General features: G+C 33.6%; 1 protein-coding gene across 2 annotated transcripts; it reads right to left on the bottom strand.

Annotated features, from left to right (window-relative positions):
* LOC108904885 (5-hydroxytryptamine receptor 5B) lies at positions 1–25,862 on the bottom strand. Of its 2 annotated transcripts, none has more exons than XM_018707594.2 (3): positions 25,662–25,862; positions 4,151–4,288; positions 1–2,227 (listed from the first exon to the last, which is right to left on the bottom strand). In XM_018707594.2, the coding sequence occupies exons 2-3, from the start codon at positions 4,276–4,278 to the stop codon at positions 799–801; spliced, it is 1,557 nt and encodes a 518-aa protein (XP_018563110.1). In that variant the 5' UTR covers positions 4,279–4,288; positions 25,662–25,862; the 3' UTR covers positions 1–798. The 2 variants fall into 2 exon arrangements, with proteins under 2 accessions (XP_018563110.1, XP_018563111.1); XM_018707595.1 differs by lacking the exon at positions 25,662–25,862 and adding an exon at positions 4,697–4,970.

Below are 25,862 nucleotides of genomic sequence, written 5' to 3'. Positions count from 1 at the left end.
TTAAGTATAGTTGTCATTTATTTATCTCAATTTGTCTGTTAATCGTTACAGAACTGTTATAATACTAGAGAATAAGTTACATGATAATAATTTACATACATTCCAATATACAAGTCTCAACAGAGAAAACAGGGAAAGACAGAAATGGAGAGAGGTAACTTCGACAGTAATCAATGTGATTTCACTTAGGATTTTAATATAAAATACTCAACTTGGCTACATCACTTTGTCAATAAAAATAATACACGCTCAGTCTAACAGAAGCAAAAATAATGCTGCCAAATAAAACTGATCGGTTGAGTGAATACATATAAAAATACATAAAAACTTATCTTTAATATTTCCTAGAATCAGTGCTTAAATACAATCGAAATGGCTGTCGGTATTTCACTAACCTACAAAATAATCAGTCGTATGGTTTGGTAAAATTTCAAAATGCCCAGGAAAAACGCCTTTGGAGAATTTCTACGGCCGCCACTAGCCCCAGATTTTAGTCCAATTTAAGAAACATGCTAGATTTACTACAGTGCTAAGGTGCCACGTTGTACTTCTGGCTGTTGCCAACTAGTACTTCTGTAATCTACATACATAATACATAATTATTACAATCAAGTGCAGAAGATACTCTTGGCAAGAGCTCAGACTACGCTGGATCCTACTAGTTGGCCATATCTGAGTCTACCTGACATATATAACCCGGCTAATTAGAACTAGAACCTACTAGCTGACCACATCTGAGTCTAATGGACCTTTCCCTAACTCCAGAACGTTTCCCGGGGTAAATTAACTTTAAAAATTCTACTCCTCCGTGGAGATCTGCGTGCTGGCGCTGGAGAACGAACCCCTGGCCTCGCCGCTGATGCAACTGTCGGGCACCGTGATGAAATTGCACTTCTTGTAGCTGGCCCAGCTGGAGGAGTTGCACACCCTCTTCAGGATGCTCTTCCTCTCGCTCTCCGGCTTGCAGGTGACTATCACCTCGGGCACCACGCAGTCTTTCTGGATGAACGGCTCGTCGGCCCCCTGGGGCTCCGCCACCGTACCGCTTTCCGCCACCCTCCTCGGCCTCTCCCCGAAAGGTATCCTCTGCTTCGGCAACAACCCGAACATCTTGCATATCTCCCTCTTGACCCTCTTGTTCCGATAGCCGAACAGGAAGGGGGACAGTATGTTGGAAAACACCAGTAGAATCAAAGAGAGATAATTGAATATCTGACTAGAGTTCACTTTTACGCACTCCGAACTGAGGATCAGAGTCAAACCGTAGGGTATGTAACACACTAGCACCATCAGAATCACCAGGACGCTTATCTTGGCCGCCCTGGTCTCTTCCCGGTACCGGAACACTGACGCGTTGGAGATCTTGTGTCTTAAATTGTTGATAAAACTGTGCGCGATGCGATCACTACAAGTCCTCACCACTTTCGTCCTAGGTTTTTGACTCTCCACGTCGGAATTTTCAATTTTGAAGCTCTCCTCGCGTTCTATGTTGAAGAAATTGGGCGCGGAATGCACTTTGGGCAAAGAGTTCTGGCTTTTGACTTCCCGACACTTGGGCAGCGGCACCTGCATGTAGTCTATGTAGGAATTGAGGGGTGCGGAGGTGGATCTGCGCATCCTCTCGCTGTTTTGGTGCGCGGCGGTGTAAATGCACACGTAAATCACGCATATGGCCACGAAGGGGGCCAAGATGACGAGGAAGAAGTACCCGAAGGCGTAGGTGGTGTTCAGCACCTTCACCGTGTGGCTGGGCTGGCTCCTCTCCTCGCAGAAGTGCCACAGGCTGCTGTCGCTGTACGTCAACGAACTCAGGGTGGCGCAGAACAGCGCGACGAACCAGCTGATGCCTATGAAGATGCTGGACCGGCACTTGTTGATGTAGAAGTGGTACCTCAACGAGTGGATCACCCCGAAGTACTGGTTGATGCCTATGAGGAGGATGCTGAAGATGGAGGCGGTGCACACGAAACTGGTGGTGCTCTGTGCGAAGTAGCACAGCAAGTGCCGGTTGGTGGTGGTGTTGGAGGGTAGCCCTAAGCCGTGAGCCAGGATGTTCTGGTCGGTTTGGATGATCTCTATGTTGGTGGACTTTTCTTTGATGATGACGTCCGTTTGGTTCTGCTGGACGGTCAGCTGGGAGGGAGTACGAGCGTCCTGGTCCACCAGGAGTAATGGAATGAGTAGAATACTAGAGAGTAGGTTTGTTATCAGGAGGTTGATCACGAATCTGGAATGATAAATCGAAATTAGGATCTCTGCATTTACGCTAAGTAGTTGCAATAATTGTTGCTTATAAAAAAACAAGTTACTTTCGCTTCGCCTTATACACGCAATCGGAAAAATAGCAATTACAATACGATTAATCAGAAAGGCAATTACTAGTGTATCGGCCGAGAATAGATAAGGTTATTTTAAGCGCGGACAATGATAAATAATTATTACCGCTTCGCAGAACCATAAAAAATGTGCAATATTTACATTTATTTATGGCATATTTTATAAGAGGTTACTCAACAGGCTGAAATTCTGTCGCGGTTGATCGCACCAAGCAACCTTAAGGATAAACAGCAGGGATAGCCAGCTTAATGATACAGGGTGGTCACTTTGAAGGTGTACACCATAGAATCTCCTGATCTACATAGAGGAGATACAGAGTTGGTTAAATTACGAAAAATTTCATTCGACTTACAAAATTAGTTGGCAAAGTGTTTACAACGGTGGCCATGGTTACCTTCGCGCAGCAGTGAAAGATGGAGTAGGAGTAGTAGCACATATTTACTATGCAATTTAGGCTCTGTTTATTCCGATCGTAACTAAATAGTAGCTATTCGCGGCTTTTTTCGTATTAAACGTAATTTGTTCAGGTGTGATGTAAAATTTTGTTACGTACGTATTGCTTTTCGTGTATTTTTTTAAAAGATTGCAAAAATTTAAATTGATTATAAAGACAGATTCAAAGTAATGCTATCAACTGAAAACTCAATGGTACGAGAAATACCAAACGTTAATGAAAAAGTAATTGAAAATAAGTTTATTTCGGACAAAAGCAGAAAAATGGACTTTCATTGTAAAAAATAATATTTTCCCTATATTTCAACAGTACTTAAAACAACCCAATTAGATTTAATTTTATTTTTCATTACTTTGAACTAATTTTTCCGCTCGCCACTGGTTATGTCGATATGTTTTATATATTGAAATTTAAAATTTCCATTTGTTTCATGGCAAGTGTGATATTTCGTGGCTTGCTCTCTCCAATGAACTTGTTTGCTTCAACCGCAAAGAAAATGAAAACGTTATTTTTTTAAAAATACATATATTTTTTATATTTCTGATAAAGGTATTAGTGAATTTAAATTCGTAATTTTTCTTATTTTAATTTGAAATTTATTTTACAAGTATGACGTCACTAAAGGAAAATCAATAAATGTCTGTTATCACACTGATGGGGGGTGGCATGACAGCGATTTCTGCGCTGATTTTTGACGAATCTATAAACCCAATTATTTTGCGCTCACCGCTAGTCGCCGCTATGGGTGTTTCGAGACTGAGCGGTTTGTCAGGAATTCAACGATATCTCGTTTGCAACACATACTTGTAAATTACCATTAAAACTCTATTTTTTTAAACTTTGATAACTAGAAAACTTCATGAAAATCTTATGGGTCTAACGTATTTGGCAAAATAACTTTTTTGATTTATAAATCAGTAATTGTAAATAGATATCGATTCTAGGTTTTCGTTTTGTTTATGTGTGTCAAATTAGTGGATGAAGGAATCGTTAAAAAAAACGTGGAGGATCTAGTAAGTCTAAAATGCTTGAACATATAGATCAAAACAACACGCACTAAACTTATTGTTGTGATTTTAATAATAAAAAATATATGACACAATTGAGAAAAGTTAAATTTTCAGTTTTTTTCAGAATATTTTATAAACGAATACCTGAGTACCTCCAACTCCTCTTTTCATAATCCTACGTGGCTTAGAAATAAGCATTTTTTGTAACTTAGCCATCTCTTAGTTTAAGAAACTATGGCGTACACCTTAAAAGTGACACCCCGTATATTCTATTTGCGACAGATTATGCCCTTCCCTGTTAATTTTTCGAAGGAGATAATAGAGGACCGTAACACTTTTGAGCATTTACCTGTTTGGTACGGTGCGTAGTCCTCTTCGTCTGCAGAAGACGACCAGCAAAAAAAAATTGGCGGTGACTGCGATGACCGATGACGTCACAAGCCCAATCGTGATGAGCCAATGGTAGTCGGACTCCATTTATTACTGCCTGAAACAAGGAAAGAAAACGTCAATATGGATAAAAAAGAGTTGATAAAATAAAAAAATATTAATCTGTTAATACGAGATCAGTGGTTTTCAAGTAATAGTAGAGGTGAAGTAATTGAGTCCATGAAGTTTTCGTGGATGTAAAATAATGTCATATCTAAAAGGTGACACTAAATCAAAGACTAATGAATCTGTGCATGTAAATATTATCAACTCTATCTTTTTCTGGGACACTGAAATGCAATTTGGCATATATAATTCTGTTCTAGTCAGGTACAAGATTCTTTGTATGATAAATATGAATAGACTATAAATTACATAATAAAAATATTGTCTAAAAAAGACCATTTCAAAGTACACTGTTTTCTTTGTAATTCATCTTCCGATATTTCAAGAAAAAATGTATTACCTTAACAATTTCTTCTGACAATCAAGAGAGAGGCGAACAAAAATTTGCATTATATTTCCCAACCGATTCTAACACCAAAACTACTTGAAGAGTAGGATGCACCACAAAAGTAACATGAACTGCCCCAAGCGAACTGCGACAGTCTAAGGCGGTTCTTCCAATGAAACAAAACACTCTACAAAAACTACTATCGAAGTGCCGATGGCAAAACAAAACGCTTCCTCGGCAGAGCCGACCGCAACTGCACGGAGCGTCCTATCAGCTGTATTAAATCGACTAGGTCTGTGACTGAACGTTGAACTGACGTTGCTGGCTTCGGGATCTTCTTTAAATGTCTACGTTAATGGCACCGCATATCTCGTCGGCGGGTCATCAATGTACGCGCCGCGTTCTCGCAATCGTTGGACGAGTTCTTTGGGGAAATTTTGCCGAGCATGTACCCACAGGTTAGGTTTAACTTCTTGGGGGAAGTCCTTTGCGAAACAATGCCTAGTATTGTTTTTTTATTTATGCTAATTCTGCTTTTACATCGGCCTATCAACTTGTAATTCGAAATATTGTTCTCTGTACTCTACAGTCAATCACTGTCAACGTATTTGTCTCTAAGGGTGCGTCCCCGGGCATCGTTAACGTAAGATCCAAGATGGACGAATTTGAAATATAAGTGCCACGTCATGTGTCAAGCATAATTTTAGGATAATTAAGGTTTTATATATTTTGGTTCAAAATACAAGGAAGCTGAGTTAGAAGCGGTAACAACTTATGAATATCTAGAAAGCATCATTACTGACGATACAATAAAAGAAGTAGTAAAATAAGCGAATAAGATAGTAAGGAAGAGAGAAGTGACAAAGGCAACGAAACTAAAGTTATGTAATACAATAGTACTACATTGTACCAAATTTCCCTCATTTATCACAACTATTTTACTACAATTTACCACATTTGACAACTCTCATGTTTCACAATAACAAAATTGCAAATTAATCTTTCGAAACTCTTCCCTGTGTCATCGAGGTGTACAAGACAGGCCTTCAAGGTAAATCTTTGTAATAGAGTCTCCATGAGTCTGTCAAAAGTGCAGACACTTTTGACAGACTTTAGCTCCTGCAATGTTCCAGAGAACATTGCAGGAGCTAAAGAGCATGCCATTGTAGTGTCTCAAACCTGTATCAATAGAGAAAGTAGTCTTTTCTCTGCCATTTGGATAGACTTCCACTTGCCAGTAACCACTTTTGAAATCCAACGTAGAGAAACATTTTGCATTTGCCAGGGTGTCCATAATGAAAACGATTCTAGGTAAGAAGATAACTATATTTCTTCATTATGGCATTTACACTTCTGTAATCACAAAATCTATTAGAACTTTCTTTCCTGGTGACGTGCCAACTCTGTGGGCAATTCGAAGGTCCTATTACACCTTGATGTTGTTGTTTTTCAGAAAGTTTTTAAATGTCTCTTGTTTAGCTAATACAACTTTTCTTGGTCATTGCTTAATGCAAAAAATGCACTTGAGAAATAAAGTTGAGAAGACAAAATCGGACAGAATAAGAAATGAAACAATAAGATGAATGTGTAAACAAGAATAAAGAACAAATAAGATAACAAAGAGCTCCTGAACAGATATGGACATTTGGTGAGGATAAAACCAAATAGAATGACAAAGAAGGAAAAGTTGACCATGAAAATCGTATATTTAACAAATGACAGAGGTAGGAAAAAGAAGAGAGAAGATATTAAAGGAGATGACAGAAGTGACGGAAGATAGTAAAGTATGTTAAAGGTGGATGGATGGACATATAGGAAACTAACCTAAATCTGACCCCCAGAAGGGGAAGAGAGGAAAAGTATATTTTGGTAAACCGACTATTGTGATAAATTTCATTAATTGTCAAAATATAAAAGTAATATAATTTTGTCTTAAGGATTCTTTAGAACTAAAAAATCACAACTCTTTTCCGGTTTTTGAATAGTGGTAGATACTCCACTTTTCTCTAACAATTTCGTTTGCAAAAAGGTCTTATTTAAATTATAAATGAATGAGTATGTGCATTAACCTTAGTTATTTATTTAAGTAATGTAACATCAAATTTAGAACTTATTTTTTTACACCCAATATATAAATACGATTATTAAACTCTGCAATGTTGTATAGAATTTTCACGACTTTTAACTTAATATACACGGTAAGATCAAATACACATTCGATTGTCCAAACTTCTCATAACCTGAATATCGATAAAATGTCATATACGTCCATTAGCGGCAATTACCCTTTGTTCTGCCGTCAGTTGTAGGTATTATCTAATTCAAGCATTTATTGTCATAAAAAGATGCTCGATTTATTTTCATGTCGTTGTGGAGGAAATTAAGCTTTTACAAATATGTTTATTTTTCATCACATCATGTAAAAACAAAGTAACTACGACTCTGGAATGTACGATTGACTTTCCGATCTTGAAATAAAACATACTTTGTATGATTATAACGTTTTATTTAAAATTTTAATTTTCTAATAAAAAAGCTGCTGTTTTTAATTTAATTTTTAATGTATCAAATGATATACTGATTGACCTGCAGCTGCATAGCTCAACACAGAACCCTATTTTTTAATTTTACAGCGACAAACAAACCAATCTAATTATAAAATAAAAGCACAGTTTGCGTAAATCTTTAATTTCCATAACAAGCCTTGTGGTAATGCGGAAATTGTATGAATATTATAACAAGGGAGTGGAAAAAGTTCCGCTACATTTTTAGTTTTAAACAGGCAAAACAATACCATGTATATAATACGCTTCATCTTCAACGTTACAAACATCGGTAGTGTGAAATAATTGGAAATTTTCCGCGAATTTTTAATTTTCTTTTTTAAAGAACATAATGAAAAAGGAGAGGAATAAACCGCAGTGGTAATGTACGCAAAACATTTGTATATTATTCGAAAATGACAATTCCATTTGTACATCCGTACATCCGATTTAATGAGATGAGTTCGTAGAAAAGCCTACTGCGATCAAAGTTTTCCCTCGTTGCATCTTTTTGAATTAAAATTACAGGCTACTGAAATGCGATATGTCAGAAAGGGATTATCATTGCGTACATACAAGATATGTATAAAAACTGGATAAAAAACGTTTATACAAATGCATCTGTGTTTCTGTTTTCCATCAAGGACGAATAACCAAAGTTTTAAGTAGAAACATTTGCCCTCGAACAACTTGCCTGAGATTTGTTTGTTCACAAACACGCTCAAACTCGGAGTATTGCAACAAATGTTAAATTTATTTTGAAATAATTTTTTTTTTTAATATATTTTTTGCTTTTCTCTTTAACAAAAGCTTGAGGTAGAAATAGTTTTTCCACATTAGGTTGGACTCATATTCTTTCAATATATCCTGGCGGGTTCAAATTGGACGACGAAGTTATTCATCAGCAAATCGCGTCTCCCGTGAGTCGCCCTTACTTTGCGCGGGACGAATCTAAGAAATTAGGGATTATCGAACCGCGATATTTTCTCTTTATAGAGCATCCGCGGCCATTTTGGCCACGTGTCGGGTCGTTCTGGCTCCATTCCATGCATTACAGCAATTGAAGGTCAATTCAATCGACGGGAGCTGTTTTCCAGAAAGACCTCCCGCTTCCCGAATACATGACCCCGTTCCAAATCCGTCGAAGATTCCTGGAGGCGTTGGTATTTGCTTACAGAATCCGAAATAAACGATACATTTTACCTTTACACCAATATTATCCTTTGAAATACCTTACAAATTACTCTGTTCGGTTCAATATGCCATACATGACGTCACATGTTCGACTTGGACCCTTCGCAGATCTGGAAAGTTACGTAATTTTTAACAGTAATTGCAACGGCGACGTCATTGTGCCGAAATCGACATAAATTGTTTGCGCGTGTGAGTAACGGCGGAAAGTTTTGGTGTCTTGGAAATCTGCTATTGATTCCGTCTGTTTTTTTCAAACGGCGGGACTGAGAGCAAAGTCCTGGCGCACGGAGATACTGCGAATGTTGGCCTAGTCAGGTCTCTTTGAAAAGCTGTTTGATGGTGTGACTAAATGCAGCTGTATTGATAACGAGCGTTCAAATAAAAACGTGGTCAAGTTGGTTCTGAAAATTTGGACGTAGGGCGTAGCGTATAGCCAATGAACTTTAACGTCATCTGTCAAAGCGCTATATCGCCGCTATCAATTTGAATATTTTCGTTTTAAAAAGCGTTCAAAATGGTGTTTTCTCAAGAACAAAAAGTGTTTATCATAGAGTCCTACTTTAGAAATGGACGCAAGATTGATGGAATATGGAAGTATTCTATTGAGGAATGTTTCATAGAATTTCAAAATCAATTTCCCGGCGTTGTTGAGTACAAAATTTTTCAAAGTGCAGTTCAGCGTTGTGTTAATGTTTTTCGTGAAACGGGCAGTGTAACAAGAAAAGAAGGAAGCGGCCGACCTAAAAAGCGGACTGAAGAATTAAAAGAAAATGTCCAACAAATAATGGAAAATGCGCCAAGAACTTCTGTACGTGTTTTATCACAAATGGTGGGAGTATCAGTCGGTACCTGCCACACAGTGTTAAAAAAAGATTTGCGTTTGTTCTCCTATCGTTTAACTTGTCAGCAAGAACTTCATGAAGTTGATTTTCCGCGACGGGCTGTATTTTGTGAATGGTTTTTAAACAACTACGGTGAACTTCATAATATCACCTTTTTTTCTGATGAAGCCTGGTTTCATTTAAGTGGTTACGTAAACTCACAGAATATGAGAATGTGGTCTTCTGAAAAACCAGATAACTTTTTTGTCGAGGGCCCTCTACACGCTCAAAAAATTGGAGTTTGGTGTGCTCTCAATCGAAGGAGGATTTATGGACCTATTTTTTTTAATGGTACTCTTACTGCGCAAAGGTATAGAGAAGAAATTATCGCTCCTTTTGTTAACCAGCTGGAAGAAAACGAAATTACAAACTTTTACTTTCAACAAGATGGCGCAAGGGCACATACGGCAGGCGAGACGATGAATATGTTGAGGGAAGTTTTCCAAAATCGACTAATAAGTCTCAATGCTGAACATGAATTTCCACCGAGGTCATGTGATATTACGCCGTGTGATTTCTTTTTGTGGCCTTACCTTAAAAACACTATTTTTGAACTGCCTATTCCTGATTTAAACCATCTGCAGGCTCGACTTATAGACAAGATTCGTGAAATTAACAATACCCCGAGCATCTTAGAAAATGTCTTTAATTCTTTGAGGAACAGGTGTGAAAAGTGCTTGGAACAAGGAGGGGGACACTTTCAGCAGCTGCTTTAATTTATTGTTATAACAAGGAGGGGGACACTTTCCGCAGCTCCTTTAATTGTTTGTTATTGTTATCACGATTATTCTTTAAAATAAAGTTATATAGTCATTAACGTTATTGAAACTGACAGCTGCTAAACAGCTCGTTGAGAAATGAGGTTAAGTTAGTCGCTATAAGCTACTCCCTACGTCCAATGTGTCAGAGCCAACTTCGACCACGTCTTTATTTGAACGCTCGTTATATTTCACGCGTTTTTGTGTAGCCAGGCGAACTCTAAATGTTAAGTAAACGATATTTTGACCGTAAATTTTAAATAATTTGTAGGTATTCCTAGAATGTTCCAAATCTTCATAAACAAGCTTGTACATGTTGTCCCAATGTACAGGAGCCACCAGTTTCCTGCGATCTGGGGCGGCGCCCCACTAGAAATTTTCATAGTAAAACATTGTAAATTAAAATTTAGTGTACAATGTTATCTGGATAATTAAATAGATTGACTTCATGAAACACGTTAAAAAGGAAATATTAAATTTGTAATGTGCAGTCAATTTAACTCAACTCGAGCAAAATTCGTTTGAGAAACTATACATCTGTATAGTGTTTACAGCGGTGGTCATGGTTACCGTCGCGTAGCAGTTAAATGCGGAGTGGGAGTAGCGCATATTTACCATGCAGTTTGAGCTTCTGTTTAGTCCGACCAAATAGTAGCTATTGGCAGATTTTTTTTACTTATTAAACGTAATTTGTTCAGGTGGTGTAAAATTTTATACGTATTGCTTGTGTGTTTTCTAAAAGATTGTAAAAGTTTAACTATCTAGTATACTATCTATTGAAAAATCAATGGTGCGAGAAATACCAAACTTTAATGGAAAACTAATTGAAAAGTTTATTTCGAACAAATGCAGAAGAATGGACTTGTACTATAAAAAATAATGTTGAACACATTTTCCCTATATTTCATTAGTAGGTACTTAAAATAAAACTGCTCAATTATATTCAATTTTTTTCCATATTAAAAATTTTTCCGCTCTCCCTGTATGGAAGTCAAGAGCCACCACTGGAAGCAGACTGAACTAAAATTGCCACCATTCTAAGTTGCTTCATTTAGGAGACAGAGGAGTATCAAAGTTGGCAAAAAAAAGTTTTTTTTTCAAAGCTTTTGTAAGATTTTATTGAAATTTGGTACACTAAGACTTCCATATAGATGTCACGTTATGACATAGTAAACGAAGTAATTGGATTAACACAACTGTGAAATATAACATTTTACATTGAAGTTGAAATGGTGTTGTACAAGACTCTTATAGGGCTCCTATAGGGACCAGACTAGTAGCGGTGTAGTCCGACCTTGAGGCGTACTTCTCTCCGTTTATTATTACCATCGATTAATAAAAGTAAAATGACTTGGTCATTCTGGTCCGGGTGGACTAAATAGGCGGGTGCCTAGCACAAGTTGTTGGCTACTAATGTTAATTCTTACGTTTTTTTTTCTACTTTGATTTGTTTATTTATAAATCATGAAGTACACCTGAAGGAACTGGTTACCAGTTCTAAACGTTACGCTTTCAAAATGTCAAATTGACAGCACTACACTATTTTTCTTTATTAGGGTCCTTTAATAAGTTTTTCCAGTAAATTTTATATTTTTTAAAGTTGTAAATTAATGCAGTAAAAAAAATTAAGAATTGAAGAATATCTGATTAAATTCATGAGATCAACGATAAATGTAAAAAAGCTATTCCAAATTCAGGAATTCAGGATATAGAGGGTGTTAGAAGTTTGACTGCCTTAATTTTAACAGACGATAGGATACATTAAAATAAACGAAAAAACCTTATGACATGGGTCCTAAACTCAACCATTTCCGAGAAAAAAATTAAAATCTCGATGTACAAAAGTTCCATTCATTAAGGAATATTGACATAACTGCGTGCATAGAATACCATAAAATACAATGTTTATCACCTTTTTGAACTTCTTTATGCTTAATTCTAAAAAATTATTAGCCTTGTAATAAATTTAAAATTCGATAAAATTCATATCGAGCAATCTGACAACGGCGCGGCGGATAATACGAGGTACTAAGCTGTCCAGCAACACGCAATCCAGTTGGTATCTGGAATTGGACTGTGTCTGAGTGTTTTTTGCGTACCATTTACTTTTCCTGGGTTGTTTTCCAGCGAGTGTGCGAAAATTGGATTCGAAGGTGTTGTGCGTGCATCGAAAATGGTAGTGGACATTTTGAGTACCTATATGTTTGTTTTGTATTTGTGCGTTTAAAAATTACTGAATTTTGCTTTTTGGTAAGTCCCTAAATTATTTTTAATACGTACGATTATTTGGATGACGTGAATTTTTGGGAACTTTACTTACATATTTTTCAAATTCATATTTTTATTAAAAGTCCTGTTTTAAGAGATTCATAATTACTAAAATTCAAGCTGAAATTTAAGCACAACACTATCTTCGTACTACAAAAACGATACATTTTATTTTATTTATTTAAAAACTGGAAAACAATTGTCTTGAAATTACTAAATGTTTCACAATAATAGTTTACATTTTTTCCGCAGGACAAGTCTACTGCGTGCACACGCGGTATGCACCAGCTGTGTCGCGTTAGGTTAAGCGCTGTTGTCACTTTGTGATGAAACTCCCCAATATTAATACTAGCTGTATTTTGAAAACTGTTAATCTTACGCCCCTGTAATATACAACTTTTTTGTTCATTTATGATTACTCTATTTCAAGCTGGAGTAATGGCAGTCAAACCTCTTACACCCCGTATATTTTAGGATATTTATTTCATTTTTATAAATTAATTTAATTAAAATCAAAAGTCCCTAGAACTGGAGGAAAAATGCACAAACTGGCAGCAGTATGTGGTGGTGCTCGAGCATATGCCTGTGAGCAATAGATTTCAGGACCTGTGTAGATTTCGTTGCGATTCCGTTCAATGACATTGAAAAAAACACGTTTATTATACTTAAAATAGTTAATATTAATTATTCTAGTTGTTTACTTAGAACTTAGGACGAAAAATTGCAGGATCTTATTTTAATTTAGTGTCACACTACTAGATGTTGCGCTGTTTCAGTTAGTCTTTCTACCATGTTCACAGCCTACTAAACAATCCCACAAATAGCTTGTGGACTGTTCAAATAAAGCACAGATCGACAAGTTGCGACAGAAATACACCAGTCCGAGTTCCCGACAGATTAGTAGTAGGTTTAAACATATACAATTACTTGTTTGTCACAAATAAATTAGTAATTAGACATCAAATGAAGCAGATGTTCAGAGTTGGCTGCGCTATGCCTTTGGGGAACACCTGGTCGACTTCTTTATCTTTGTTTTACCGCTATTTTTACGACTTCTCTCGACTCGTCTTCGCATTAGATTCTCGGGAGCGAATGCGTCTCAAAATCTGTCGCGGGAAAAACCAGAAAAACTTTATAGCGAAGACCTAGAAACACACACTGTCAAAATTTATGTTTTGGTGTTTCGAAGTACCACGCCCTCGTCAGCGATTTTTATAATTTTTCGGTTTATGAATGGAAACGGTTGTGAATGCGGCACAACTACGTAAATATCGATCATTCAGGGACCTCCTACCGCAGCGTGTAAATGTTAATTATTAAATCGATACATTATGCATCGGTTTCGCATGAAGTCAGCCGGTGATGTAAACTTGACATTTCCATCGAAATTTTCGCAACATCCGCCGAGTGCGATGGAAATACCGGGTGGCCTAAAAAAAAAATTACGCGTAAGACGATTCCCTGTGGATTGACGAAACGCGTATCCAGTTCCGAGTACTGTTTTGTACATTCCGATTGACGAAACGTTGGGGAATTGATATTCTTTAAAGGGGTCATCGGCCAGTCTAATATTGTTGATGCACCTCTTGAAAAAAGAATGCAAGTTTGTTGATGTTGCGAGTCTGCATCTTCCGTTCGAATACTTCTCTGTTATAAATAGACTGGCATCACGCCTTAGCGTTCAAGAATGGTAAAGAAACGAAAATATGATAGGTATGATACACAGGAAACGGTGTCCTGTACACTAAATATAACCCTCGATGAGCTATTTAGTGTTCTACAAGTGGGTGGTTTGCTATTCTATTCCTGTCGGTAGTATTTTTATAGAAGATTAACGTGTTTTTTTTTTCACTTTACATTCCTAAAATAAGCGTAGTTGCTCAAACTTTAGCTTAAAATACTGACACACATAATATGCAAACAGTTTGACAACCGCTGACTTAGGGTAATATTTTTTAATGCAAGAAAACAAGTTTTGGTAATAAACCTTCAACAATTCTCTTGTATATTTAAAATTTAAAGTAAAAAATACCGGAAGAATAATATAAAATTTTTCGACATACGCAAGTTTTTAAATTCAATAAGAAAACAGTACTTTCCAAACAAAGCGGAGTATAGATCTTTTTTTACTTAGTTGCAGAATTAGGTACTGCAGATCTAATTTATGTTTTGAAACAAAAATAAAACAGTATTTGTAGATGTCTCGTTGTTAAATGTGACATTTAAAATTAAATAATAAACAAGGAAGACCAGTGTCATCACAAGGCGAAACAATTTTTAACAGAGGAGTAAATAAAGGTCATTCGTCAGTAAAACCACCAGACATATTCTGCTTACAAACTTATTATTTCATATCAGTATGTCATAGGAATAATTCAATAATGGTCGAGTTAGAAAATTATCTGGCTAAACATTGAGTAGCAGCGTCCATACACACTTTTTATATCTTATATCTCACCCATACTCAAACCATGCCGGTAGATAGACACCAGAATAGCTAGAACTAATAAGTTAGAAACGGTATATGCCTGGTGGTTGCTGCTGACGAATGATTCTAGTTGTTTACTAGACACTGAGGATATAATTGAATGCTGGTTGGGGCATTAGCCCGCAGAGTAGTTGGTACTCGCGATGTCACCCGTTAAACAAAAGTGTATTTCACAGAACCGTTATAAAGCACATCGAATTTTGTACATTTTTGCTAAACAGCAATTTAATATAATTTGAATACTTTTTGGATCCATTTTATCCCATTATTGACCAGTTAGTTTCAATTTTTAGTTATAATAAATTCCTTGATATATGTTTCGCTTTACTAACGTATCAGTTTTTTTTTTGGCAGACAACCTGTGGCCTTGCCATAGCCTATTCGATTAACAAAATAGCCATTCATTGTTCGCTGGTCGAGTATAATTAGAAGCATAGAATGGAGCAGGAAATTGGACTATTTGTTTTCATCTAATAACTCTCCTATAAATAACATAGCCTATACACACAAAAATTAACCTATTCATTCCCCGTTTTGTTGATGTTTACAGAACTGCAACTATTAAGAATGTTTTGATGGATTAGGGCTTTTTTCTCTTAAAATTAATTTGGAAACGACCATAATAAACATTTAAATGACTGTTAGTATATATTTAAACGCATTAAACTTTTAAATATGCCAATTATATGGTAAATAAATGTTTATCATTAACAATTCATTACGAATTACGTACATAACGAACAATTTTTCCGGGTAGGGCGGTTCGTATCTTATCACATTTCATTCTAGCGAAATTGATACAAATATCTAACAAATTTTGAGAATTTCAAATGGCGGTTACGAGGGATCGATAAAAATTACCGGTAGGTGTTCCTTGATATTTCAAATCCACTTTGCTCACCTGACTTAGACCTGTTTGAATGACTTTTTGCCAACAAAAGCATATAAGATGTATCGAGAAAATATGTTGAAATTGTAAAACATGTTACTGAGAAAAAATAGATAGCAGTATCGCGATTTTTTTCCCTCGTACATGCGTGATTATCACTTTCCGCTACGTAATTGTATTTAGCAGTAAAACAATTCTGCATAATTACTAGAATATATTGATGTTTTAATTATGTTAAATATGGAGGTAATTGTAACTGGCATTTGTCCATAGAGCAAAGGAAATATACTACTTTTCTAGGAAAATGTAAAAAATTAAGTTGTCGTTGATACTTTTATATTTTACGCATAATTCGGAATAGTTTCTTTCCTATCTTAATAAATAACTACAAAAAAATGGCTTGTAAACAGGACGTACCAGAATTTACACTTTCAACATCATCATACTTATTTTAGTTAAATTTTAGATTTATTGTTGATAGAAATATAAAAAGTCCAAGCTTTTTCAGTCAGAATAAAACAACGGCCTTAAATCATACCAGACCTTAACCCCATTGACCTGAATCGAATAAAACCGTGTCATTCTGTCTAATGAGCGTACTTCATAAATTTCTAATAATTTTTTGCGTACGTCGATCATTGTTAATTCTCACGAAGCTATGATTTGTGCGATTGTTAAACGTGTCATTTGCGTCAACGCTCCATCAACGTAAATATTTTGATTGTTAACGCGGTTTTGAGGATTTACAAATCGAGAATTTACGAAATAATTAATTCATCGCCATGTTGCGTCACCGGACGACGTCAGAGAGAGCGTAATTTTATGAAAATTCTCACATTTGTAATGAGTCGGTTCTTCACAGCGACGTGCAATTTTTTTAAATGGCGAAATGTCACGATAACATTATCTTAGGCCTAGTAATGAAGTGTATGTGTAGGGTCTGTTTATAAGTACGCAGGGAAACTAGAGTCTAGGAGACAGCCAAATTCAATTTTGATTCAAGGAATCATTAATTAGATTGTCAGTCTCTAGACGCCATTGACAAGAAATGGAAACAAATGCATAATTGACCATGATTTTTCATAACTTTTATTATACCTAACGATTATTCAATATACAAGGTGCTTCTGAAAGTTAACAGGACTTCTTAAAAGTAAGATCAAAAAGTCTTTTTGGCAAAAACGATTCATTTTATTCAAAATAGTCCTCAAATATTACATTTCTCCAAATATTACAATTTTTAAATTTAACAACCTGTATATTTTTAAAAATCTGGATTTTCTGAGAAAATTCTATATATGGGTGATTATACAAAAGTTGGGTAACTCTTGAGGGTATTTTGTTTACTGTAGTTATTGCCATATATGGCAATATACCAGGCTAACATTTTAGTGCGGGGTTGCCAAGTTCTGTAGAAAATTCTTCGAATTTTGGAAAAAACATGACCTCGAAGAAGTTGTATTAACTTTCAACTACTAACACTTGGAGCAAAAATATTTGACAGAGTTATAGGCAAATGTTAAGCAAAGACTCCTATATTAGCTAATATCGATATTTTTTACAGGGCATTTTTTTATAAGACGATCATTTTGAGAAAGTTCAAACTTGATATCTAAAATTTTTCAAATGGAACACCGTGTATTTTATTGTTCTATTTTATTCTCATATCAGTCCACTTCAACTTTTATTAGGTATGTTCTACACCTAAAGTTGTTGGTCTAAGATATAGCAACATTTCTGGAAAAACCTAATTTTTATTATTTTCGGTCGCACGGAATGGCTTTGGAAAAAACTGTCACATTGTGTCAACTTGTCAGTTCATAGTTTATCATTCCATTTTGAGTTAATTTTATTAGTTAATATTTATTTGTGGTATTCTATAAAATAATAAAAATAAAGTTTTTTCAGAAATGTTGCTATTTCTTAAAAACTAACAATTTTAGATATAGAACATGCTTAATAAAAGTTGAAGCGGACCGATATGTAAATAAAATAGAACAATAAATTACAGGGTGTTCCATTTAAAAAATTTTAGAAAATCAAGTTTAAACTTTCTAAAAATGATCAAATTATAAAAAAATGCCTTGTGTAAAATATCAATATTAGCTAATATAGGAGTATTTCTCTAACATTTGCCTATAACTCTGTCTAATTATTTTGTTCCAAGTGTAAGTAGCTGAAAGTTAATACAACTTCTTCGAGGTCATGTTTTTCCAAAATTCGAAGAATTTTCTACATAACTTGGCAACCCCGCACTAAAATAATAAACTATTTATATTGCCATATATAGAATTTTCTCGGAAATCCATATGTTTAAAAATATACAGGGTGTTCCATTTAAAAAATGTAATATTGGCGTGTCCCGATTTTACTCATGGCCTTTTATGTATCAAATTAATTTTGTAGTTTAGGTTTCCTGATTCTGTATAACTTTTATATAAACTTTTTTTCTGTATTATGAGTAACAAGTGAGTTATTTTACTTTCTTACACTAATGGCCCACCCTGTTGTATATTGATAGGTTTTATTTGTTGTAAACTGCGCTTAAGACTTCACATTAAAAAAATGTGTATTTTGACAAATTGACTTTATTTTAGTAAGGTTGTAGTTCAATATTCCATTTTAAAAAATTTAAACTTAATATAAATATTTTAAACAAGCTTCAAACAACATCAACAACAAAGGGAACAATATCTAAAAAAGTTACAAAATCTCATAAGCCAAACTCAAAATCGAAGTTTTGCAAAAGTGAGAAAAATTAAATAAAGGCATTTCTGATAAAAAATCAAGATCCTTAAACAATAGACATGGGTAAAAAAATATATTATAGGAAAAGGACCTATTTTTTTTTTGACCAAAATTACACAAAAAATGTGCTGGCGTATGGTAAAAGATTATAGTTTCTACACCCTGTACCTAGAAAGATCTAACCGAAAATTAGTATAACGGAGGACCCATTATTTTCGCTCAAAGAATCTGTGGTTAACGGCTTGATCTATTTTTCGTAACATCCAGTATGGAATAATTGACTTTTTTATGTATTCTCATACTTTAGTATCAAAATTGCAGAAAAAACACTTTGACTGTCAATTTTATTGTTCAATTATCGTTTTGTACTAAAATTTTAACTTATACAGGGTGTAGAAAAATTAAACCGCACTCCTTATATGAATACTTTTTAGTTTTGTGACACCCTGTATATTTTTTTTCTGGTTTTTTTGGTTTCAGTATCACGCTACAAAAAAAAGAACTGTTTGAATAGAATTACTAAAAAATAGTTTATAACCGTTAAAATGTTTCATATAAATAGTAGATTTTTTTGAAATAAGATTATGCAAAGGTTTGGGATATAAAGTAACTCGTTTTTATAAATATGGTGCACTCAGTACAGGTACACCAATGTAAGTAATGTTGATTACATAAATGAAATTAGACAATCGATATAGCTTTTTGAACATAGATTTTTTCCTAGGTTAGTTTTGCTGTTCATGCCCATTAGTCTAAACACGTTACTCTTAGTCAGCTCAAAAAAATGCAACATTGTCACGGTTTTCGAAATGTTGCATTTTTTTATCGGATATAGAATCTAGTCCCTAGAAGAGTCTAGGTAATATTTACAAATATTTGAACATAAAATATACTTTTTAGTTTGTTCGAGTAGGATTTTTTAAATGGCCAATACCTAGAAATCACGGGGAAGATTTTAGCTTAAGATCATTTTATTTTCTCGTAGCGCGTGATATATACAGGATGGTCTGGCTGTAAGGGATGACCACCTTGTATAAAACTTTTTCTTCAATTTTTAGATGCACATTACAGAACAAAAATCGTTCACTGCAAGGGGAAATCCGAAACTAATAAAGATATGATTTTTTTAAACTACTACTACTAATTTTCTACATAACTTAGCAACCCCGTACTAAAATAATAAACTATTTATATTGCCATAAATAGAATTTTCTAGGAAAACCACATGTTTAAAAATATACAGGGTGTTAAAAAATGTAATATTTGGCGTGTCCCTATTTTATAGGTATAAACTTTTTTCTGTATTATGAGTAACAAGGGAGTTATTTTACTTTCTCACACTAATGGCCCACCCTGTATGTTTGAGCAGTATGGATTTTGCGTCATGCTTTAGGTTTCCGAAATATTCGCCTATTTTTTAGAATTAATTTGTTTGCTACACAATTCAAAAGAAATATCTGCGAAATGTTCGCTTTTACGCACTCGCAGTTAAAGATCTTGTCTGGAATTGGGCTTAAAAGTGATGGGTCCGTTGCTCCGCAATTTCCACCGGTGTATTTATACACACGGAGTCCACAGAAGCGATGTAAGATGGAATGTGGGTTAGAAAAGCAAGCTGTGGCAAAAACTAGGCCGGATCACGCGAGCCATTCTTGTTTTTTTTTCTCTTCGCGATATCACAAGTGGAAAATTATTGTGAATATTTGTTTGTAAATAAGCTGATTGGACTCGTTTATAATTAGAATGCTATTCATCGCCGTATCTGCAGTGTAAGAGCCTGCGGCGCTTTCTGGGAACACGAGTTGTTTTTTTTTAATAAAATGAAAAATTTAAGCACGTGCTCCTGATCACTGAAAATAAACATGATTGTACACATTTGCAAGGTTAAAGATGTGTCTTACTGTCCGGGAAGGAGAAAAATTGTGCGGTGTAGGGGCTGCATATTATGGTTCTCTCGGCCCCCTCTCCGAATTTTCGTTGTGTTTGTCAAATTTGGAAATAGACCAGGGCGGATCTGTTTTGAGGTGGATGTGAGAGAGGGCAAGCAAATTTTTTCTGGATTACCTCCAGTGCAACTCACATAATAAAAGTGTAGATCCCTAGATCTGGGCGAGGTCCGGAACATTTTCAAAATTGCAAAAATGTTTAAAAAATTTTAAAAAATACCTATTTTATCTGAGTTTTTTACTTATATCTTGAAACCTATGCCTTTTGGAAGAATATTGAAGTGGAAAAAAGTTTTAGATTTGAATTTTGCACTATATACTGTAAGTTAAAAATGTTAAAATTTATTACCGATGTTGCAAAATAGCAATAATTGATGAAAAAAAGGCAAAATAATCAAGCTTTTTGGATAATTTTTTAAAAATATTTTAATTGCTCCGAGGGCATTCTAATTTTAGTAAAAAAACCTTTAGAGTATAGTAAAACAACAGACCAAATTTCATTAAAATCGGTTCGATAGTTTTCGCAAAATAACTTTTTGAAAAGAATTTAAAAAAAACTTTCCAATTTTCAAAATGTTGCACAGCAACAAATAAAGCATCTAGATACTACTACTCACATAGAAAAGACCGTTCAACTTTTCAAATGGTTTTTGAAAAATTGAAATCGGTTGATTAGGACGGCCACAGTAAATTTTTAAAGTTAACACTCTTTTTTTATTTTCAAACAATTAGATTACATTTATCAATTTGCAATTTAGTTTTTTTCAAAAATTATAATTTTAAAGTACCATTTTTTCTTAATTTTATCTGTATTTAACAAAAAAATTAATTTCCAAATAAAAAAAAATAATTTGTTTAAACNCTCCGAGGGCAATCTAATTTTGGTAAAAAAATCTTTAGAGTATAATAAAACAACACACCAAATTTCATTAAAATCGGTTCTATAGTTTTCGCAAAATAACTTTTCTGATAAGAATTTTGAAAAAAAACTTTCCAATTTTCAAAATGTTGCACAGTCTCAAATAAAGCATCTAGATACTTGAAAATTTTTTCACATAGAAAAAACCGCTCAACCTTTCAAATGGTTTTTGAAAAAATTGAAATCGGTTGATTAGGACGGCCACAGTAAATCTTTAACTTTAAAGTAACTCTTTTTTTTATTTTTAAACAATTAGATAACATTTATCAATTTGCAATTTAGTTGTTTTCAAAAATTATAATTTTAAAGTACTATTTTTTCTTAATTTTATCTGTATTTAACAAAAAAAATTAATTCCAAATAAAAATAATAATTTGTTTAAACAAAAATTATTTAAATAATTGTAATAATTATAACTAAATATATTCATACTCAGAGTGTTGAAATATATACGTAAACAAATTTTTTCATTGAAAAAAATGGAATAGCATAGGGTGAAATATACAGTATATTTAATGCATAAATAATAAACTTTGTTTATAACAAAATATGTGCAAATTAGACAGTTGGCATTACGATATTCGAATTCCTTGGCTCGCGAGACATCGGATTAAAAAAAATATCGAAATTGCTCATTAGAAGCAGAGATAATGCATTTTTTTTCGTATCTTCGCATTTTGATCCACCAAATTCAGTCTAAGAGCGAAAGCTGCCTCCCCCACTTTTCGTGTTTTGAGTCACTTTTCGCGCGTGCGAGCGACAGCTTTTCAGATGATTTATCTACGTTGCCGATAACTTATGGATATGAAAATTTTTTACAGTTTAGAACTCGGAAAAACGAAGGCACTGGATCAAAGATTATTGCTAAATTATTTATAAATTAACGACAAATGCCGATAAACTTTGACCGAATATATCTCGAGAACCAATAAACGGAATTTAACTTTTTTTTTTAAAAAAGAAGCGTCTTTCCGAGTACTTTAAAATTATAGTTTTTGAAAAAAACTAAAAGTAGTCTAATTGTTTAAATATAAAAAAAAGAGTGTTAACTTTAAAAATTTACTGTGGCCGTCCTAATCAACCGATTTCAATTTTTCAAAAACCATTTGAAAGGTTGAGCGGTCTTTTGTATGCGAAAAAATTTTCAAGTATCTAGATGCTTTATTTGAGGCTGTGCAACATTTTGAAAAGTGGAACATTTTTTTAAAATTTTTTTTCAAAAAATTATATTGCGAAAACTGTATAAACGATTTTAATTAAATTTGGTGTGTTGTTTTATGATACTCTAAAAATTCTTTTGCCAAAATTAGAATGCCCTCGGAGTAATTAAAATATTTTAAAAAAATTATACAAAAAACTTGATTATTTTGCCTTTTTTCATCAATTATTGCTATTTTGCAACATCGGTAATAAATTTAAACATTTTTAACTTACAGTATATAAAATTTTTTCCTCTCTAATATTCCTCCAAAATGCATAGGTTCCAAGATATAAGTAAAAAAACTCAAGATAAAATAGGTATTTGTTTAAATTTTTTAAACAGTTTTACAATTTTGAAAATGTTCCGGACATGGTCCAGTTCTAAGAATCTACACTTTTAATATGTGAGTTGTATTGAAGGTATTCCAGCAAAAATTAGCTTGCCCCCTCTTACATCCAAGAAGTGGGATATTTCGACAGATCCGCCCTGGTATAAAAGGAATCTTTTAATTAACACCTCATCTCATTACGTCCGGACTGTCCATGTTAAACAATTTCACACAATTCACAATTAATTATCGTCTTTGAGGAATATGACACATATCTCATTGTTTATAAATGCATATTGACTGGACAACACTTTCGATTATGTTGTTTTGGTCATGGAGAAGTTTCGGTTTTTGCGAGTCTCATCAGCAATCGGTAATTATGATAATGATAATCGTCAGGTGTTGCGTTAAAAAAACGCGAATGTTATACAATTTATAAATAAATATATAATAAATGTCTAAGTTAGTTCCATAAAGTTCAATATGTCTGGCTGAATACCGGTTTATGTATTAGAACATACTTAAACTACTATTCATGTAGGATATTATAACCTTATTTTTGATTGAGGTTGTCTAGTTACATCATTTTCGTTTTGAATACCAGTTTGACAAATCGTGTAAAAGCAGTGGAGCTAACTAAGTTCAAGGCTTCGTGACTTTACCTGAATGAAACTTTCATCTTTTATCGGGTAGATCGTTAATAGAACTGATTTGGATTTTACGAAAATAAAAGAATAACGATTTTCTTATTTATATTCTCTTGGAAATATCTCATCTGTTTAGCGTCTATTTGGATTTGGATAACTAATTAAAAACAGCTTGCCAAAGGTGATAGTAAGTCTGAGGATGGCTTTATAAACTGAAACGCTGGGAATTATGGGCAGGCAGTTTTAAGTTCAAATTAAAAAAATCCGAAAAAAATATCGATCTTACTTTGAAGAATTTTAAAAGGTAATTAGAAATGAAAAAAAATACTGTTTTGAAATAAATTTATTAAGAATGAAGTCATACATCGGGTGATTTTTTTTAATAAGCACTTTACGAAAAAATGTCTATAATTAAAATGTAATCATCGCGGTTCCTGGGTTACACTAAAAATAGTATATTCGCCAGCCATTTACATTTCTACAGGTAACAATTTCCCAATTATCGAGATTTGTAAAACGAACAAACTTTTTTGACGACGAATTTCGAGTATTTATGTAAAACATTATATTTTTTGTGGCAAATGTATTGCAAAATCGTATGTACAGGTTCTCAGTAGGAGAAATCGAAAACAATTGAGTTTCGTCGATTACAGCGACATCTATCGTGAATCGAAAAAAATATTTCACCCGAATCTGCAATAAAAAAAATTGAGGCTTCTATTTAAGTTTTCAAAATTATCCTCTGTCCCACCTACAGTGAAGGGGAAGGGGAATATTTTTAGCATTAACTTACTAAATTTTGATCATAGAAATTTTTTCGTAAATTGTTTATTATTTTAGATATTTGAAAGTTTCGGGTTAAAAAAAATCACCCGGTATATGTTCTTTAATACCAAATATCTTTAATTTATGATAAACATAAAAAATAATTTATTCAAGTGAGAAACATCTACCTGACATATGAAATCATTAAATAATATCGCAAACTTTACAATAATATGTGTTATTTATATTTGTTTCGGCTATAACATCATAATAACTTAGCTAAATAATTTCAGCGTTTTAAGGATTGCTTTTTCAGGTGGCTTCCTTTTTAAAGTGAAATTTATTGATATGTCAATATTAATAGACATTAAATCATATACATAGTGTTTAGTGAAAGAGCATAAAAGGCTTGAGCCCAAATGATAATGGGCCAAATATACCTTAGTTTATAGTTACTTAATTTGTTTAAGTTTATAAAAAGTTTATAAAAACGTAAATATTTCAAATGTTTGAACAAATCATTTCTGTTATTATTTTCTTTGTCTAAACTTACCACACAGTACACAGTCGGATAAATAATAATTCTAAAACTGTGCCTTTCAGAAATAAAACGTATAGGAATTTTTCAGTATAAATACAGTTTTAAATACAATGTAATCGTATAAAATTTAAATTTTGTATTTTCCTAATGATTACATTATATTTAAAATTGTAACTGCAACAAAAAGTTCCTCCAAATTTATGTGAAACGAGCAATTTTTGGGGTTATTTTCTCATTATTCAACTATGTAATAATAATAAGATATAATTATAATTTGAACAGAAGTAGCTCGAAAATAACTACTATTTTTTCTTTTAAAGAAATAGTCAATTACATATTCAGTGACGTCGAAATTCTGGGGAAATATATGACGGTGTCACCCAATATCCCCGCCATTATATAATTCTGTGCAAATTCAGTGAATTTTTACCTCTGCTTAGATAACTTGCCACCCCAAATTTCAATAATCAATTTCAAATATCTTTCAAGATATCTGCGTTTTTGCGATTTTTTTTTTATTAAACACCTGTGGAAATGAAGCAGCTTTGGACATATTTGACACAATTATCATATGTTGATTTCAAAATAATTGTCAATTGTGCTCATTTATTTAAATACAATCTACTAATCATCTAATTTAATATACATTATTTTTCCCCTTTTAATTAATTATAATTTATTTATTTTTCTAACAGGATCGTTCTACAAATAAAAGAATATACATTTTATTTAAAATATATATATATATATTGAAAAATATAGAAAATAAAAGATGAGAAAATTCACACCGCGCCTCCGCCAAAACTTCGAATTTTCTTAAAATAAAAAACGAGCCAATAATGAACAAAAATTCACATTTACCTTAATCTTTTCTTTTGATTATAATCCAAACGGTACTGCTTTCATGGATAACAGCACTTAAAAAAAAGTCAAGATTCACCAGACCACACAAAAAGTTAGGTTACAAACATCGACGTTTCCCATCCCGGACTGACTAGCACAAGCATCGAAGCTTGCCACGCGAACGTCCATTCAAAACTGAATAAGCGAGCAACGAACAAA

This window comes from Anoplophora glabripennis, unplaced genomic scaffold (genome assembly GCF_000390285.2).
Source record: "Anoplophora glabripennis isolate ALB-LARVAE unplaced genomic scaffold, Agla_2.0 scaffold197, whole genome shotgun sequence".
NCBI lineage: Eukaryota > Metazoa > Arthropoda > Insecta > Coleoptera > Cerambycidae > Anoplophora > Anoplophora glabripennis.
Note: the sequence above shows the minus strand (reverse complement) of the source record. Positions and strands in the feature narration are given on the sequence as shown.